At 34.5% G+C, this 21247-nt stretch overlaps 1 protein-coding gene and 1 pseudogene across 1 annotated transcript; both read left to right on the top strand.

Annotated features, from left to right (window-relative positions):
• Positions 1 to 92: 92 nt before the first annotated feature.
• Positions 93 to 665, top strand: LOC128558741 (uncharacterized). Its single transcript, XM_053548919.1, has one exon. The coding sequence runs from the start codon at positions 93 to 95 to the stop codon at positions 663 to 665; it is 573 nt and encodes a 190-aa protein (XP_053404894.1).
• A 132-nt stretch (positions 666 to 797) lies between these two features.
• Positions 798 to 2461, top strand: LOC123544343 (uncharacterized; annotated as a pseudogene).
• The last annotated feature ends 18786 nt before the right edge of the window (positions 2462 to 21247 follow it).

Here is a 21247-nt window from a genome sequence, read left to right as displayed (position 1 = left end):
GCGGTAATTTCAGTTCGTGCCTTCATGAGACGAACATCGTTAAATTCAATTACATCTAATAAAAAGAAAACCTGGTTTCTTGTGAATTTAATATGGAGTCTGATGGTCTTGATTTAATTTTAAGTCAGGTTGCGGACGATGCGGAAAGAAATTATTATGAATTACTGGACAATAGTAGTGAAAACGTGTTTCTATCACAAATTCCACTGGAGCCAGATAATATGTTTGAGAGTGACGTTTCTTTTGATCTTGGGTCGGACTTCCTTACGGACCCTGTGAAGTCAGATTTGGAGACAAACGTACAAACTAAAAGTGAAATTAAACAACAGATGTCTAAACCTGAAAAAAATAATTGTGACAATTTTTCAAATTTAAATGATGAACGGTTTGGGAAACCGGCAACGGATGAGGAAATACAAGAACTCATGTCGTCCAGACGCAATAAAAATACGGCAAAAAACACTAAATGGGCAGTAAACATATTTGATACATGGCGAAAATACAGACACTTTGATAATATACCCGAAATTCATACAATGGAAAAATCGGTGCTGTCGTATTGGCTAACGTGTTTTGTGATGGAAATAAAAAAATCTAAAAGGGGGAAATTATCCACCGAAAACACTTTACCTAATCATGTGTGGACTATTGAGACATTTGCGTGAGTGCGGTGTGCACAGTATGAACTTTTTAGATAAAAAGGATCCCGTATTTGCAGAATTTTATACCGTGCTTGATAGCAAAATGCAGCATCTTTTGGAACAGGGACTGATCCTGTGTCTGACGAAGATGAAAACATGTTGTGGATAAAAGGTGTGTTCGGTATGAAAGATGCAAAATCTTTGCAACTAACTGTATTCTTTTATGCCTGTAAATTATTTGGATTATGTGGTCGAGACGAACACCGAAATCTGCAATGTAACCAGTTTGAAATTGGTGAAGACGCAGAGGGACGATACATTAAGTTTATTGGTCAAGGGTCCAAAACTTACAAGGGTGGACTTGGACAGATGTCTCTAGCCAACAAGGAAATCAAACACTACTCTAAACCATTATTTTTCTTATGAATTGGTTTAAAAGCACGAATAAATTGGCGTATGGCCCATAGGAAGCGTTTTTGTATTGGGGGCACAGCCAATATTTCGTAAATTTGCAATGTAAAGTCAAGAAAAATCGTCGATTTTGGCCAGAGCGGGGAAGGGAGTGGCAAATGACCCCCTGTTCCTACGGGTCTGTATAATAAACATGTACCAAATAACACTCATCGAAGGGAGACAAAATTACTCCAGGGCCTAGCGCCCATTACGCACATGTTTAATAGAAACATTTCGAGCCAAAACGCACCAAAATTGTGTTAATTTTATTATAAAATTCAAAATTTGCCATGTGAAGGAGGAAGTATACCCTTCCAGAACCCTTCTATTAAGGCTACGCCCGTGTTACTGTATGCTAAGTAGATTGTTCAAATAACACATTTTATTGAATTTATTGCGAGTGAAGCTATAAAATATGATATGACCAATAACTGTTTCACAGTGTACCTGTTTATAAAGGCCACGTACGCTATGTCATGTCAGTATACATGTACCCCAGGAAGTTAATTCCATCAAAAATATTTTATAAGACATATATTTTTCAAATGTTGAAAAATCAGTCCTGATTGGATAGCAAACTTCAATATCTCTGCAAACTTTGTCTGTTTATTCTAGATGGTGAGTCTGTGCGCCGTGATTTTAGTATATCTAAGTCCTCGCTGTTAAGTTTAGATAATAAATCTATCTAAGAATGGTTAAAAGAAATAAATAGATCTAGTAATGTTAATGTCCATGTCATTTGATCTGTAGTTTTTCAAAAATGAAGCTACATTGTTTCACTTTTATTTTCTCAGGTCCAAGATGTATGGTAACCCATTCTGAGACGTACTTGAATTCTCTTGGAGACGGAGATTTCTACAGAAGACCTTTACCAGGCAATATGATACGTTATGGGAACCAGCCTGTTGGTATCTATACAGTTGGCAAATTTATGAAGCAAATCGCCGAAAAAGGCGGCTAAAAAGGGAACTACTCAAAACACAGCGGCAAGCGAACTTGTGCGACTAGTCTATATGAATCAGGGATCGATGAACAGGAAATTATGAGTCGGACTGGTCATAGGTCCACGACAGCAGTTAGAAAGTACAAACAGACTTCAAATAGAATTCGTAAAATGGTATCTAGAATTCTTGATCCAAATAACACTGAAAATGACGTCAGTGGGCCTAAATGCCCACAACTGGACAAGGAAGAGAACATTACCCAAAATAAATGCATTAGTACGCCATTTGAAGACATTACATCGCGCTCTGGTGTGCTTAATTTAGTGGCTGTACATTTAACTTCTAATGTTCAGCGTAAAGATACACTTTTTCAGTGACTCGAACTTAACAATTTACTGGATTTAACATCTTAAAACAGATCCATATAAATTAAATCTACATTAATTTTACTAGAGAAAAATGATGTTTTATTCTTTTTGAAATAAAAGAACATTTTCATTTCAGCTTGATATTTGACCAAAACTGAACAGTGCGGTAAGTAACCGTGCGGGTATCAGATACCCGAACTGTTAGTTACGCACTCTACCTTCACTTAACCATAAACCTCCGTTACCCATAACCTGGAATGGAATGGAATGCCCTTGGTGTATACGATTTACTCGCATCAATTTTGTTAAGAGAAAACACCAAGCTATGATACAATTATCTTATTAGTAATGCAGAAAAAAAACTTTTATCTTCAGCTTTTGGCAATGACTGCCGTGCCGAGGACCTGACTGTACAAGGGAAGTGACTGTGTAGACACAGTACGTAAATCTTATGATCTGCAGAGTGGTCTTTCTTCTTTAAACATTATAGGCCTACAAATGTATAGATATATACAAGCTTAGCTTTGTAAACAAACTAGTTTGCCGCCCGTTGTCGGTATAATTTCGTGAAAATAGTTTAACATGTTAAACTTTGAGAAAGTTCGTTCAAAAAATAATTTTATATGAGGATTTGTTTGATTTTACCAGAAATATTAATCGACGTTCATCGATTACAAGATGGTTGCTCCCCTATACATGTATAACAGGCATGAAAATAATCAGATATAGGATATAGAATCCGATACAAAATTACTATTTTTCACATCAGTTAATTTAAGGTGAATCCTGAAATAAAGTCCCATTATTTCTCAAAATCAGAGACATAGTGCATACAATTATTGTTCGGTCGTGTACATGATGTTTTTAGAACTCAACAATAGGTTGACTACCTACGACCTAAAAATTCTACTAGTCTCATACAGAGTTACGTTTATTTTTATTTTCGCTGTAAGTACCGATTGCCTCCGTTAGGCGAACGTTCAATAATGCAAATGAAAAGTGCGTGCCCAATATTGATGATCCAGTAAACACTAGTTAACAGAAGAAAATATCTTCAGGAAGTGTATTGCGATTTCGTTGTTTTTTTTTTTCGAAAAACTAAATGTTATTTAAGATATGATTACTGTTCCATGAATATTTACCATATTTGCATCATGATAATTACCACGTTGCCGCTTAAGACTTTGACTTATCGGACAGAGCAAACGTTGCTCGATCCAGTCTTGAGAACTAATACACACACACACTTGGGGGTTAGCGCCCAACCCTCCCCCTTCCACCCCAAACCTGCCAATCCGCCCATGCCAACCCACAAGAACAAAAACACCGTTTTCAAAAGGAAAAGGATGTTCTCAGCAGTGAGCGAACCCGCGGCCCTGACAAATAAAGAGCTGTCATGGCCAACGCGGCAGTTGATTTTTATAGAGAGTATTTTTATTATAACCGCTGATGATATCGTCAGTGTCAAGGTTCTGTTGGTATATTTCTGTGCGCAAAATCAAGCTCGGGTCTATTCTCATATTCCTTGGACAAGCAATTGTGTTGAACGCTTGGATTAAGTTGTTTTTCGAGTTAATGTTGTGTACATAGCTTCCGTCTTGAATTTTTGAGCGAATGACGTCTTTCAATTATGCATCCTCCCAAGTTATTACGAACTGTCATTGGAATGACCCGCCGATTAAATATGTAAACACTAGCAGTATTTTGTCATCCATACAGAATAGACGGCGTTTTGCGACGAGTGTTTTTTGAAGGATAAAGTGTCAACCTTATACCAGATATACTAGTAAGCTGTTTCTGTACCAGTTTTTAGCTCTACAATCTGACAATGTTTCGTGGTCTTCTTTCCAAGGAAAATAACGCTATTTCAAAGAAAAAGTGAAAGCAGAAGTTTAGAAAAATCTATATTTAACCTGGGATTCCAGTTTTCGACATGTGATTATCACGTACGGGTTTATAATTCTAATAAGTAAGCTTATATAAACACACGAGAATTAGTTGTTTGTCCTGTGTTTCCATTCCTAATTGAAAAGCGTTTGTAAGGGATACCTGAGGTAAACTGCCTTAATTATCAATCCTTATATTCAACCGTTCTTCTGTATTGGTCAAGTACGCAGGAAAAAGTTTATTGCCACAGCGGCCCGGGTACGATTCCCTTTTACCTTCTTAAAGATAATTGTAGAAACAAAATCTCATGTTCTTATGTTCATAATATGACGAAACCTTTATCCTGAAGAAAAAATATTAATAGTAAGTCTGAGTCCCTTTTAGCCAAACGCTAGTTAAAACGAGTCGTCTGATTGGTTCAAATAAAAACGGATTGTTGGAAACAAAAATAGCAACATCGGAATTCCGATTATACAGACGATGAATTTGAACAGGCTGTTTTCATATCTAACTTTTAGGAAGGTCGAGAACTTAAGTCAGATTGTTGGCGGGTGTACGTCGACTATATTGCTTACGTTGACGTCACTTCTGTGATTACATATTATGTTACTTATCTTATGTATTTGTAGCCAAAATAATTGCAAAATATGTTATCGAAGACTTGTGCATGTGACTTGTAAAATGCGCTTGGCCGAAACGTTGTCGCAAAGAGTGAACATAAAATCTGGGAACATTTAATTACTCAAGCTTATATTGTCCACAAGCGAGATTTTCTGACTTTATCATAAGATTTTTATATAAAATTCCTATGTAATATCGATCCGCCAAGGCGGGAAATCGACAGTTCAATATATTTTAAGGGGCTGTCGTACTATAATTTTATTTGTTGTGTTTAATATTCTTACTCCTACACAAAGAAAAATGATGTGCATCACGATACAGCACTATGTGGACGCATTGGTCGAGAGGGCTAAGATGCTACGGAGATGAAGGCCAAGATTTGATTCCTGGCTACTCCCATTGCGGTGTGTCCTTGGGCAAGGTACTTTAGCACGATAACCTAAGTCGACTCAGCTGTATATGGGTACCAGCCAATTGCAGGGGTTGAGGTATAATTTGTTTTAACTGTTCTTACGGTAGAGGTACTCTGCGGCTGAACGAACGGCCGCCGTGTTGACTACCCGTCGTGATTTAACTGATATTTATCTTATTGAAATTGATTAAAATTCTGAATTTGGAATATTTTCAAAAAGCATTTAAATTTTGGGTTATTTGGGGAAAACTTATATATAAACAATTTCAATAAGATAAATATCGGTCAAATCACAGCGGGTAGTCAATGGAAGGATGTGAGAAGGTAGGGTTATGATCTCCGGGAAGGAGCCTTCGGCCTCCGGGTGACCGTCCATAAGCTGGACTGTACAACAATCAGACTAAGAAACGAATTTAGTTTTGGGAGAGTTTATCCGCGAATTATATTCCAGTTATGCATTTTTGCACTTTTCAAGCATTCATTTAGGATATACGGTAAAGATGGATTTAATGTAAACTCAGGTAAAATAAACAAACAATCAATAATTTCACACTGTCTGCTTTTTACTTCTCAATCTAATGAACATGGAAAAACAGTGTAGACTTTTTTAAGGTTTAGCAGTATATCATAAAACAACAGATTTATTTAGTAAATGAACAACATCTTGACACACAACTTGTCTGTCCAATACATGTTTTACTGTTCTGTCCCACAGAGTTGGATACTTAAAATATTCTAAATGAGTTGCCCCCCTTTAAATAAGAATGCCATTTGTAAAGAAATAAATGTAAACAATTGTCAGAAACGAAGTTTTACCTAGTTATATGAAGTTTAAACTCTCGCACGATGTTGTAAATGCATCAAAACGAAGACATGTAACAGCTTTTAAAAAATGGTGAGTTTTTAAAGGCGCTGAACTATCCAGAAGTGTGGCCCCTTCATGCAGTCCCTTTCCGGAATTCAATAAATATATGTAAATTGACAATGGTTTTGTAGAATAACATAAATGTTTTATACGCTGTTAAATTTTCATGTAAAACAATGCTTTCTTTCTATGATTTGATGACGTTTGAACTTCTTTGTCCGAAACATGGACCTATACCTTAATATAATACGATGTGTACGTTTCATACAATTACCTTATTTCACTTACTTTAAATATAAAAAAATTGTCTAGTTGGTTAGCGGTAGTACACATCTATACTGCGCTTAGCTATACATGCATTAGATGTGTACTGTTTTGAACATTACACAAATAACTTGTATACGCATACATGTATATGTTAATTATATGTTAACATAGACAATTAAAGCGATTGTTGATATTTTTCAAATTGAATTTTGGTTTATCATATGTCTTAAGGTTTAGCAGTATATCACAAAACAACAGATTTTTTAGCGAATATACAGCATCTCGACACACAACTTATCTGTCCAATACGCTCTGTCCCACGGAGTTGGATACTTACAATATTCTAAATGAGTTGCCCCCCTTTAAATAAGAATGCCATTTGTAAAGAAATAAATGAAAACAATTGTCAGAAACGATGTTTTTCCTAGTTATGTAAAGGTTTAACACTTGCATGATGTTGCAAATGCATAAAAACGAAGACATGTAACTGCTTTTTTATAAAAAAAGGTGAGTTTTTAAAGGCGATGTACTGTCCAGAAGTGTGACCCTTTCATGTAGCCCCTTTCCGGAATTCAATACATATATGAATAAATTGACAATGGTTTTGTACAATAATATAAATGTTTTATATGCTGTTATATTTTCATGTTAAACGATGCTTTCTTTCTATGATTTGTTGACGTTCGAACATTTTTCTCCGAAACATGGACCTATACCTTAAAACAATCAACATCATTCAGATAAACAGTAGCTAAGTGCAGTTTTCAAAGAGCTAGCTGAATTGTTAGATATTGAAAAAAAACAACATGAAATGCATATCATAACATTTTTCTGTCAAAAATATAGAATATCTTTTAGTAATCCTTCTGGTTATTAAATGATTACAATAATAATAAAATCACCTAGAGCCTGTAAGTTTAAACAACTGTAATTTCATATGTCCCAAACCGCAATTTGTTACAGCAAGAATAGATTGATCCTTTGAAACACAGACTCTGAATGGAAATATCATATCTAACTTAAACGATGACAAGATCCGGCCTCTTTGACAGATCTGTACAATCGAGTTTGTTCCCATACTGCAAACCAGTATACAGTCGGATGGACCTACTGCTACACCACATGGTCTTTTGATCTGGTCGCCCTTGACAACGATTCTGGTGTTGGTCGCAACGTCATATATATAAACAGTGTGCTCTAGCTGATCGGTTAGTATTATCTTCTCAGTATTCCTTATATAACTGCACGCACTAGCGCGTAAATAATATTTCTTATTGGGAAAGCTGACGCTGAAATCTTTCTCTTCTCCTGCCATTGATACAATACGAACTGATCTTGTATCATCGATAGTTCCAACAACAAAGTAGCTTTCATCCTTCAGACATATAGAGTCATAATTTGTCGATACTTTACATGTCCTGATCAAAGCTATTTCATTAGATTTACTGACACGTAGAAAATCTATCTCGTATTGATCATCTTTTGTCATCGCCACTTCGTCCTCAGATATAGCAACTACACTCTGTGGATGATACAAAAACCGATATGATCCTACTTCCTCAAGCTTCTGATTATAAATCAAACATTTCTTGCCTTTACTATTATCCATGGCAACAAGTCTACCATCCGGCAGAAAATCCAGTCCTGAGTAATACGCAATCTGACTAAAGTACTTGATCTTCTAAACGAAGATCTGAGAACGACCCATTCACATTCGTCTTCTGTATATTTTGGATTTCCAATATTGCTATATTTATTTTCGCAAATCTATTTTTGTTTGAACCAATCAGACAACTTGTTCGAATGTCAAAGAGTAAGAAAAATTTACAGTTAATCCAGGGTTCGAACCCGGGACCTCTCGTTTACAAAGCTAGTGCCCTACCGACTGAGCTAATCGGCTGTCTGACATCTTTTGTCATAAAAATTGTTGATATCAAAACCCAAGGCGTTTTAAAGCTTGCAGGATGTTGTAAGGTAGCTTTTGATTTGCTAGCGGAAGGGTTGTCAGAACGAGGCCACCAATAGCTCGTTGTCAGATCCTATGCGTAGCGTAATAGGAGATGTACTTTAGTCAGATTGGAGTAATACGGTTCCTCGACATCATCTCCAGTCTGCTTCAGATCAATGGAAGTAATCTCCGTTAATGTTACGATCGGATCTACAGGTGCGACATATGTCTTTGCTTCAGGCAGGGTGTAATTTAATGTTAGCTTTCCTGGAACACAAGCAGAAATAGGAAGTGGGGGAAATTTTAATGTTTCATCAAATCTAAAGGAAACGGTAGCAACCTGCAAAATTTGACATTCATTGTCCATGCCCCTGCAAAGTTCAGCGACCTGTTTCTTTAACTTTTCTTCTATTATAAACTGCTGTGATAGTGTTCCATACTCCAAAGCTGTATCAATAATCTCCAGTGACTTTGTAATATCAGCGATATGTTTCTCGCCACTGGATCGTTTCTTTGCCAGTTTATTAGCTACTTCAGCCTGAAATACATCAGTTTCCTTGGTAACGTACTCTTCCAAGTCATCGAACATTTTATTCATGTCACTTCTCATTCTTTTAATCTCCACAAATATTGCTCTGATATCTTTACTGAGTTGCTCTTTCGATGACTCTGTGTCTTTAACAATTCTCTCTTCCTTTGATTTTACTTCTTCCAATTTTCTCTTTATCTGGAAACAAGCAGGACGCGACTTCCCGGCAATCTTCTGTACTTCTACGACGCTGTGGCATTTCCGGTGATCCACTATAGCACATGTACTGCAGCAGAGCTGGTTCTCGTCTTCACAGAAAAATTTTAACAATTCACTGTGCTGTTCACATTGGTCCATCCCTTTCATATCAAAGGAAGTTAGTTTTGATTTCACTTCTGATGCATTCACTAACTTGTGATTTTTCATAAATGCATAAACTGTATGTGCCTTTGAACATGTATTACATTGAAATTCGTCACATTCAGGACAAAACACATCTGCCATTGTTTGTAAATCCTGTTTTGAACATGGCTGACATGATATTTGTTCTTTGCGCCCAGGAACAGCATCGTCTGAGTTATTTTTAACTGAATTATTTTTCCATACTTCCGCCATTTTAACAGTTTAAGCTGGCAAGTATTTATTTATTTTATTTTGTTGGGTTTAACGTCGCACCGACACAATTTTAGGTCATATGGCGACTTTCCAGCTTTAATGGTGGAGGAAGACCCCAGGTGCCCCTCCGTGCACTATTTCATCACGAGCGGCACCTGGGTAGAACCACCGACCTTCCGTAAGCCAGCTGGATGGAAGCTGGCAAGTAAAAAAGTGAAGATTTAAACTGTATAAACTTTAACCTGTATATTCATGATATTTTATATGATTTGAAATGAGAGTGACGCCTGTTAAAATCCGTTGCATTTTTATCAGCGCAGTAGAAAATGATAATGTCAACTGTTGCATTTTTACCTCTTTACAATATTCAATATCAAATAAGCACAATGATAGTGTGTTATTCTCCAAATCCAATTTGCGTCACCATTAAATGTTTAAATAATTTTGCTATTTGTCAACATACCACTTAACTTCATAAGCTGTAATAAACTCCCGCCGCCCAAAATTGAAATAAAATTTGCTGTACTACTTAAAGCGACTCGTTCACCCATTTTAAACTGAGCACTTTTCCTTCACAAACTTCCATAATAGATGGGCACTTTGAAATTGCCAGTCATACAAACTAATGGACAAAGAATTTCTGCAAGGCATCCTAATAAATTACTTAAGTTATTGTTCAGTAAGAGATGGACCGTTGTAACGCTTTTGAAATAACGGAGAAAATGAAGATTCGTCCTGCTTCTTTGCCAATAGCCATTGCTTTCACTCACTTTACCATTAGTCATTGTCTTACATATATATTATATGTCACATTTGGTGATAATGAACATGTTAAACAAATCACCAAGCCACTGGCCGAGTTGCCACGGTAGCTGTAAAAATTATTTCCGTTAAACAAAGTAGGCCAATATTGTTCTCCGAATGTCATAATAGTTGGATAATATTTTCAACATTCTATATTCCAAATGTATATAATAAATATTGTCTATATGATTTAGTATATATTCATCAGGTAAAATAAATATAATTGTTCAAAACAGAACATAAATAATTATAGACCTATTTAAATTCTTCCAAATATTTCAAAACTTTTTGATCGGAATATTTCATCAATATATATCTATAAAGAGGAAATTTATAACATTAATGAATGTCCGTAAGGTATTAAGGAATTTCACTCGTGTCAAATAGCCCTTATTTGCCTTGAGGATATTCTTCTTTAAGGATTCAGACAATGGATGTATGATTGACGTGGTGTTTCTGGGGGTGGAATAAAAAACATTTTGATCCCGCGCCCCTGTCCTATTATTTTATAAAAATCAACTAGTATTTTGAATATGCCGCTATTTAGCATGTTTTCGCCTTGCGACCCCACCGTTATACGTTTTAAATCTCAACTTCAGGCCCGCGCATTTTCTAGTAGTCTGAGGAGTTATTAAGTTATATACATTCAGTGGCAGGGGCCAGTTTCGCATTTAGCCCGGGTACGTTTTTTAAATAAAATAGACATATGTACTTTACAGGCATATATATTGGTTATTTATGATGTTTATAGAACTAGGGATTCCTGCGTACGAGTGATTATTGTGTAAAATAAATATGTATACTTGTTTCGATTTTCCTATCTCCATGTAGACGGCCGGGTCTAAAACTTTACCTGAGGTAACGGAAGTCAGACGAATTGGAAACTGTCATCCATCCATCCATCCAGCTTCAGACCAAATTTGCGGAAAAAGTAAACGGTTATGAGACACTTTTCTTCCCACCATTATTTTTGTCTGGCCACATGCTTTAAAGATATGCATGTATTTTATATCAGGCATTAGCCGATAATACGGTACAGGTTGCGCAAGCTGTGCATTTTGGGCCATTTTTATCTCAATAATTAGTGTCCTGAAACCTACGTTTTACTCGTTTTTATCACAAAAGCAACAGAATCGGCAGGCTGAAAATGTCACATAATGAAGTGCTATGTCTATGCAAGACATTTGCTTAAAAAAGCCTTAAATTTTTCAAAATTGGATTTTTTATGATTTTTATTTTCGCACTTGTATCAGCGCAGAGTTGTGGAATTTTACTGTCCCTATAGGCCGTGAGCTGGACAAAAAAATGGTACCATTTTTCTGGCAAATTCTCTATGTCACTTTTGGAAAGATATATATGTGCACTTCTAAAAAAATTCAGGGGGGCCTGTGTACCGCACAGCTTAAGGTCTGAAATCAAGCGATTTCAAACTGGCTTCCAAAATGGCGACCATTTATTTGAAAATGTCAATTATTCTTATATTTTACCTACCTACTACGTCTTAATGTCTAAAGACATATTCTTGATAGTTTTTAGCACTTACTGACGTTTTACATACATTAGTACAAACAAAAAAACATTTTGACTTTAAAAATTTGAATTTTTGTGGCAGTAAATTAATACAACAACAACAACAACAACATATTTTTTTTATCAAAATAGTATATTTTTTTATTTTAGATATGCTGATAATGGTATTCACCTTGATATTTTAACTGAAAATGTCAATTAGGATTATATCTGGTAAAAAACACCACTTGTATTAGCTGATGAGGTCTTATTTTTAGTAAATCATGCTAAATAAATGTGGGTGGGGTAATCACATTTAAACACTATTTTACTGATAGTATATATAATTCAGGTGTATGCATATGGCTAACATTTTATTTCCATTTAGTTATATTAATTAAGTCCATAAATAAGAAAAATATGATTTTTGAAATATGAAGATGAAGTGTAAAAAGACTGAAAAGGAAAGTGTAACAGTCTTCGGATAATCACTATTATCCGGATTTTCATGATTGATTGAGCCATGTTCTTAAATAAGTCACTTTATTACAGTGAACATTGTATACTCAGTTGTACTGGCATCTACCGCACGGCCTTTTCTTATCTATTTAAGACTTTATGTAGTGAAGATTAGTGAAAACAGGTCAACAAATACCAGACTTTTTAGGATAAAAAGGTACAAAATGTATATCATAATTCATTACAACTACACTTTATGAAAACTGTATTTGCAATTGTTGAGAAAAAATCTAAGATTGGTATTTAGTGGAAAAATATAAATTTTGCTTAAATTCCAAGTCCAGAAACTACTTATAGAAAATGGAGGCCAGTCAGCAAAAATATGCAATTATGAATTGAACAAATTAACACTTCATTGTTTGAAAGTAACTCATAACTACATATATTCTTAAAAATTTAATATCAAGATGATAATTTTATTTACTATAATGTCTTCAAACACAACAAAATAAAATAGTTAATATTATGAGCAGATTCAGAATGTTTCCTTAAAGCAATCTTGAAATTAACTTAAAACTCATATGTTCACGTGAATGTACAATTTCCACCTATACACATAAAAAAATGTAGAGAATTGTAATTCAACAAATATTTAGAATAATTTTGAAACAATGTAACAAAATCACTCCAAAATTCTACTTAAACGTATTTTTCTAATTATATATTGATTTTTCATACTGCTTTTGGTATTCCAAATGTCCATACCAGATCACAAGTAACCCGCTTCGACCGTTCAACATCGATGCTATTTCTTAACTATGTTTCTTTAAATTTTCTCCAATTTACTTCTATCTTAAATGTTGTTTAGAATCCTCCATACCCTTTCCCTGCCCTATATCACAAATTGTTTATTGTTGTATTGATTTTGCATTTCTCACACTACCTTATATCTTATATCAAATATTGTTTCTAGTAAGTATTTCTAATACCCAAGCCACACTTCTACCTTTCTTTTTCCAATGGCTTGTTTCGTCATTTTGATTCTTAGTACTTTAAGCCTGCATTACACTCGGTTTGATCAAGTACGTTTTTGAGAGGTAATGAAGCTTGTAACACCACTCAAGCCCGCTGGCTTAACCAGTATTCTATTACAGCAAAATTGAATAAACTTCATGATTACAGTCATAAAAGTGTTTAAGACATATTTATGCTAAAAATCACCCTTGCAATTTATGAAATATGACTTTATATAGGTGTTATCAAACAAATTAAAAAATGTTTAAACATGATGTAATGAATGAACATGAATGTAAAGCGCCTTTGAACGTGAAATTGATCATGAAAAGGGCGCTATATAAACCTGGTACAATAATATTAATAATAATAATAATAATATAGCTCATATTTCCACACCAACAATGAACTTTCGTATGGACTAGGACAATGAAATTAAAGTTTTGTTTAGTTAGGTTTAGAGTAACACTGACAGAGTTTAGGTTATATTGTGACTTTTCCAGCTTTTGATGGTGAAGGAAGGCATGTGTTGGCTGTCATATTGGTGGAATGGCCGACCTTATGTAAGCTAGTTGAATACTTTTTCTCATAAAGAAAACATACCAGATCAGTGAGGGGCAAATGATTCGGGTCAGCGACCTTGAACACTCCACCACCAGACAAATAAAGATTTCTATTTCCGTCTTTTATATGGATCGTTATTATTTTTCATAAGACCCAAGACCTATCCAGTTAAACTTCTATTATTCAGATCTTTAATATACAACAAAAAGAGATAAATTTTGAAACAAAAATATGTTAGCTTTCTTTGTCCCCATCCCAGTCTTTTAGGGTGTGGTAGGGTTGAGGGCATTTAGAGTTGCCCTTGTCCGTCCGTCTGTTCGAATTTAAGTTATGCATATCTTAAAAGTATTTGACACAGAGTCATCAAATCTCACAGGTTATCGTTCAGCATGTGAAGTTGTGCACCTGATGTTTTAATTGGGATTTCACATAACCAAACCAGAGTTGTGACCCTTTACTTGGTTTAAAAATGCATTGGAAGGGTCCTTAAGTTTGTGTTGCATGAATATGTAACTCGGAAAAAATTGAATTTTGGTCCTTTACTTAGTAGAAAAATAGTCAGTCCGTATATCTGTTCTAATTTGTGCTGGGAATGACGTATTTGACCCAGAGTCATCAAACCTCACAGGAATGTCATTCAGCATGTAAAATTGTGTAATTGGTGTTTTAAGTGGGATTCCACACAGCCAGGACAGAGTTATGGCTCTTTACTTGGTCAAAAATATGCAAAAAAGGGTCTGAACATTTGTGTCGCATGTATCCTAGAACGTATTGGACCAAGGATTATGTTACATTACAGAAATGTTATTTAGTGTATCACGTTGTGCATCTAGGGTTTTGTTTGAGATTTCACTCAGCCAGAACAGAGTTATGGCACTTAACTTAGTAAAAGGTATGCATAAAAGGGCTTTAAAGTTTGAGTCACATGAATTTTAAAACGTATTTGAAGGAAGGTCACGAAATATTAGAGCAATATTAGTCAGCATGTGAAGTTGTTTACCTTAGGATTTGTTTGGGAGTTTCGATGGTCAGACCAGTGTTATGGCTCTTGATTTAGTAAAAATATACATAGAGCTCATACAAGTTTGTATTGAATGTATCTCAATAAGTATTTGACTTAGAGAATTATTATATAGGATCTGAAGTTGTGCACTTTGTGAACTGTTTGGGATTTTACTTGGCCAGTCCGGAGTTATGGTCCTTGACATCGTGAAAATTCACATAAAATGCTCAAACCTTCGTGTTGCATATATCTAAAAAAAAGGCATGAAATCATACAAAAATATCATTCAGCATGTGAATTTATGCATCTGGATTTAGTTTTGGATTTTACTCTGCAAGAGTTATGGCCCTTGGGTTAATCAAAATAATGCAATAAGTGCATTAAAGTTATTGTCACATGTATCAAAAAAATGTTTAACCTATAGACTTGAAATATTAGAGGATTTTTATACATCATGTGAAGTTGCACTTCTGGTTTTCTGTTTGTAATTTCACTTAGCAAGATCAGGGCTACGGTCCTTCATTTGGTGAAAAGATACATAAAGTGCTTTAATGTCTTTGTTGCATACATCTGAAAAAATCATTTAGAATCTCGAAATCATGTGCAGTGGAAGAAAGTGGAATCACCGGTATCATATGGACACACAGCTAGTTTATAAATATTCATAAACCGTATGTGTTTTGGCAACATCTCTTACAACAAGAATACATGTGAGGAAAAAGCAGGTTATTACCGAAACAAACTTAGCTAGGTTTCAGTGTTCATGTTTTACTTTAAGGTCAACAAGTATATCTATAGCTGTATATTTGATACGATATATGTCAAGCACTCTTTTCTGTAAACAAAATGATTTTCTGATTCTCTGTTTGAAAGAAAACATTTTTGATAATACATTTTGACAATTAATAAAAGTTGTTAAGTTTTAGTTGTTTAAAATAGATCGACAATGTATATATTACCAATTGGTAACGTACTGTAAAAGAATGTACCTTTTTTATTTGTAACTATGGATATTTACATATACTAATAAATGTTCTTTTTGTATACAAATCAGAAAATGTAAAAGGTAAATGAAATAATTATAGTTTTTATTTCTGCTATTTTTAAGTAGGGTACATACTAATCATAAGCAAAATGTTTTCTTCTTAAAACAAATAAATGTCATGTAGATCATAATAATAAAGGGTATTAAAAGCAGTCCTTTCAGACGATACAATTTTAGTCATGCCAAAGGCGTATTTCTGTAAAATAAACAGTTCATATACAACTTTGAATATTAAACGAAAACAATGCCAAATGTAACATTTTGTGCAATAGTAACGTAAAATACCAAATATGAAACACATTCAGCTCAGTTTCCATAATTCACTTCACGGTAACGCACTGCTTTGATTAATTGCTATGTACAAATCTTTACAAAACAGTTTTGGTGTAAATATTAATTTTGAATCTTTAAATGCTAGTTATATCTATAAACTTGTACTTGACAAGGTTAATGTGAAATGAATTTTCTATAGAAAATGAATAATTATTAAAATGAATTTATTGTTCATATCATTTCAAAACAGAATATGAAGATGTGTGATGTTTCATAATGATAACTGAATTCATAAAAGGATAAAAACTACTTCAAAAGTTGTAAAATTTCATTTTAATAGAATTGACAAGATTACATAGAAATGTGACATTTGATATTTTGGTAACGTATTTTATGTAAGTTACATTGAAGAATCCATTAATCTAGAGTATAATATCTATTAAAAATATGTTTTATATACAAAGTATAAAATACTTTAGGGAAATATAAAATCACCACAGTTACTGTTGTGAAGAAATATTATTAAAATGAATATGCAGTAATATGTTTATTTCTTTAATAAATAATTGTCGCGTATATCATATCAATAAAAAGGTATTAAGTATTTGCTTACTCATGCAATTTTGTTGATGGGATGTGATGAAGTAAATTATTATAAAATAAAACTTTAAGTACAGATGAAAATTAAAACATTACTTTGAACATAAACTTCAAACGCAATTTTCATTGTATAAGTAACGTTATATGTTTAGTCACGTAAATTACAAAAAAAATGTAACATTTTGACTCTACTTGACATTTTTACTTTGCAAGAGCTTTTTTTGCATTTAAGTAAGTGATATATGATAATATATATACCTAATCTTTACACAATTATATAGAATTTTACATCCAAAATATGATAGGTATTTTTCTCAATATTTTAACAAAATTATGGTTGTCATAGAAACACATAAAACTCGGTCACTAAGCTGTGCCATAGAGAGGCCCCCTAAACTTTTTCAAAGACTACAGACGTGTATCTATCCAAAAAACACTAAAACTTTTTGCCAGTCTGATTGGTACCAATTTCTTACATTTGGGGTCTTGCTAGCCCCCATAAGTGAATTCGGCCAAAATTAAATTTCGAAAACTCTCTTGATTTTGCGCGGTTTCAGGTAGTTTAGAACCTCTGGATTGATATTTCAAACTTTCTAGGGACTTAAAACGCTAAACGACGGCACAGCAGCTCAAACATGTTACGGTGAGGACACATCAAGGTTTGAATGTCAATATCCGCACAGACGATTTTTTAAAATTCTACCACCATTAACAGTGTTTTTAGCACCGTTAAAACATCATTTTCATTATTCTTAGCCCACGTAGCGCATATTTAGCCAATCAGCTCTGCATTCCGTCATTCAGGGGGATGCTTGGAAGGTGGGGACCCCATGAATTAGGCAAATAGGGGGTGGGGGCATTTTATTTTCGCAAAATGATGCGAATATAACTTTATATCATTTTTACTGACGGAAAACGTTATATTACGCCACAAAATCATAAAAATGGATGTATTTTACATTATTTGTCTCGTAGCGACAAATTGTAAATTGTAAATTTTGGCTCATTTTGCGCGAGAGGGGTGGGCTAGTTTAGACGCTCACAAACATTTTATGTATGTGTGTTAGGTCAGTCATTTGCAAATAATACCGTACAGGTCGCGCAAGGTGTGCATTTTGGGCCATTTTGGTCTCAAAATTTAGTGTCCTGAAACCTGCGTTTTACTTGTTTTCATCATAAAAGCAACAGAATCGTCAGGCTGAAAATGTCACATAATGAAGTGATATGTCTATGCAAGACATTCGCTTAAAAATTGCCATGAATTTTTCAAAATTGGATTTTTTATCATTTTTTTCGCACTTGTGTCTGATTCAGCGCAGAGTTGTTGAATTTTCAAATTTACAGTCCCTTGCCCCCATAACATACAGGAGATTTCTATTTTACGACAGTAATATCTCACCAACTAAACACTCGAGATCCATAAGAGCGTAATAAATGAAATATATTAGCATGTAAGAGGGTTGTGTTTGGTTTCTGGAGACATTTAAGTTTTTATTATCAGTCTAATGTACTTTACAATAAATGATTGCGATATAGCCTCTTCGACAGCTTTGCTTTTAAGATTTTATTTTGGAATAGTAAACTATACATGTATAGGGAAAACAGTCTCATCTTGATCTATGGTTAAAATTGGTCCGACAATAACAAATTGAACATGTTACAACAGTATGACTGCGCGGATTGAAGCCTTCTTACACCATTAAGTCTGGCATTTCGGTATGCTATATGTTGCAGTATTATACGGTGCCCCTAAAGTGACATGTTACACACTTTTTGTCCACTTAGGTAATGTGAGACTTTTTTTATTTCGTTTAAACGAAATCATTTCGTTTTAACGAAATAAGTTTAAACGAAATGATTTCGTTTGAACGAAATAACTATTTCGTGAAATAATTTCGTTTTTTACGAAATGTTATTTCGTTAAAACGAAATGATTTCGTTTAAACCGAAATAGTTATTTCGTTAAAACGAAATGATTTCGTTTAAACGAATTAGTTATTTCGTTAAAACGAAATGATTTCGTTTAAACTTCTAATATATGTGTTCTTTAAATTGTATTATTCACTCCCCATAAAAATATATATATAATATCACCAATACACTTGTAATCACCCCGGTTTTTTACGTAATAGTATATTTCTAATTGATACGCGCTTATATCGTACAAAGTTGTCTATTGTCGAAGGCACCTTGCAGCGGAACTGGATGTGGAAGGTTCGAACATCGCTGAGAAATTTAGTATAATCAGGACGTTACAGTCCATTTTCCCCAAGACATGATTTTATTAGATATTTAACAATTATACATTAATACAGTAAATCTACACTGGCTACATCGTCTGATCACTATAAGAAAAGACGTCGTTATACCGGTATTTTAGTAGGAACTAATTTGGTTCCATGATCAGCAGTTGGCAACAAACTTACCTTAAGTTGTCTAAGGAGGTCTTTACACTATATCACAATGACAGAAACTTCCCTTTAAAATGACTTGTACATCTTGAACCTCTTTAATACCTTTATTTTGATGTTGAACTTTTTTCATGATATATATGTATGCGTTCTTGAAATAGGTTTGAATTATAACTACAAGGTTCTTGCAAGGTTAGACTCTTTACCAACTACCATAAACACAAAAAAACTCTTTGCAGACTTCAGAGAATCTAGTTAGGATGGCTATATTTTTGTTGATTCCGAAACACTGAACTCTCGTACTTCGTCCCTGACTAACATCTAACGAGGTTTTGTAATTTATGTTAAAAATGTAAATGGGTTTGAAAATCCCTTTGGAGTCTGAACTGTGTAATCAATGAATTATAACTTATGCACCTCCCTACTCATGATTATATAATGATATTAATATACAAACAATAATCATCTTAACCATAAACGTAATCATGTGAACAAATCACTCGTAGTGGTTATTTTATTTAAAAAGGACCGTCAAAATCAACGGCTGCCAAGCCACTTTTCATCCCTGTTCAAGCACTTGTTAAGATTATTTATCTGAATGAGATAATGCCTATATTTTGTGGACGGATAGCTCAGTGGTTTGCACACTGGCCTTCCAATCCTGAGGTCAGGGTTCGATCCCCGGCAGCTACTCGGGAATTTTCAGAAACGCTTTTCAGTGTTTCCCACCCAACTAGAGGTGTACTGGTCAGGAACCCAGGCAATCCTTGCGTGTATCAGTGCTATACACTGGGCACGTTAAAGAACCAGGCTGTCTATTCGAAACGAGCTAGGCTAAGTTAGCCGGATAAGCCTGTATCTGATTTCTGATCTCTCTGTCGTGGGGGCTTTGTCTCACTCTGTCCCTCTGGTCAGATCGCTCTGTGTCTGTACTAGTAGAGGATGAATTATGCGCCCTGTGTGGCTGCATTTGAACTATGTAAAGCGCCTTTGGCGCTATATAAATCTGGTATAAATTAATGTACAACGCCGGTGAATATACTATGTGTAAAATTAGGCGTTTAATCAAATAAAGCAGTTTCAGTTTCAGTTTTCAGTTTTATATTTTATCTTGATTGGAGTCTTGAGAGTACTCAGAGAGGTTGCACGGTATCTGGGGTGTCCAGTACGAAGAACAGCCAAAGAGGCGAGATTTTGATTACGAAATGGTTCAGAAAATTCTAACATGTGACGCTGAGAAGACAATTGAATGGTTCAACTAATACATCATTGAAATTGATTATCCAGTCAAAACAAATTGTATGCAGATAGGATCAGAAAGAAATCAAACGGTGCTTCCCTTGAATCAGATACTCGAGCAAGCTTGATATGTAGCATTGTTGTATCATCCTCTCTCAAGTGAAGATATGCGGTCTATCTGATCCCTTTTGTGAGCCGCCAGATCTAAAAATAAAAAAAAAAAAAACTTTAAATGGCTTCCGTTCATTTACCAAAGGATATACCTTCACAAAACACGGTCTGTCGCATCGTTGTATGATGCTCAAGTGTATTCATATTGTTCTACTTGTTCCCGTTTAGGCGCCTCCAGATCTGAAGCTATATCAAAGCATTGTAAATACTGGAGGATGGATTGTCTTGATATGTATTAGTCCTGACCGGAGCACTATTCCTTTTCTGTTTGGACGGTTAAACTTTTAAATGCCTTTTTCGGTCGATTTTTTACAGCAGTGTAACCATTTCCTGGCCAATTTTTTATGTTCACTGTGAATTTTATTACTAAATATGAAATGATAACTATCATGATCAGTCTGCAAAGATGTGCATGTAGACACATACATACAATTACAAAACAGTCATACATTTTGTAATAACTATTGGACATAATATACATCAAACTATACTAACACAGGGAACAGAACTGAAACACATTTTTAAGATGACTAATTATAGCAGGGACGATTAGACTTTTAAGAAATACACCTATAACTGAGTACCGTGTTGCAAAATAGACTGTA

This window comes from Mercenaria mercenaria, chromosome 7 (assembly GCF_021730395.1).
Source record: "Mercenaria mercenaria strain notata chromosome 7, MADL_Memer_1, whole genome shotgun sequence".
Taxonomy (NCBI): domain Eukaryota; kingdom Metazoa; phylum Mollusca; class Bivalvia; order Venerida; family Veneridae; genus Mercenaria; species Mercenaria mercenaria.
This window is presented reverse-complemented; position numbering and strand designations above follow the sequence as displayed.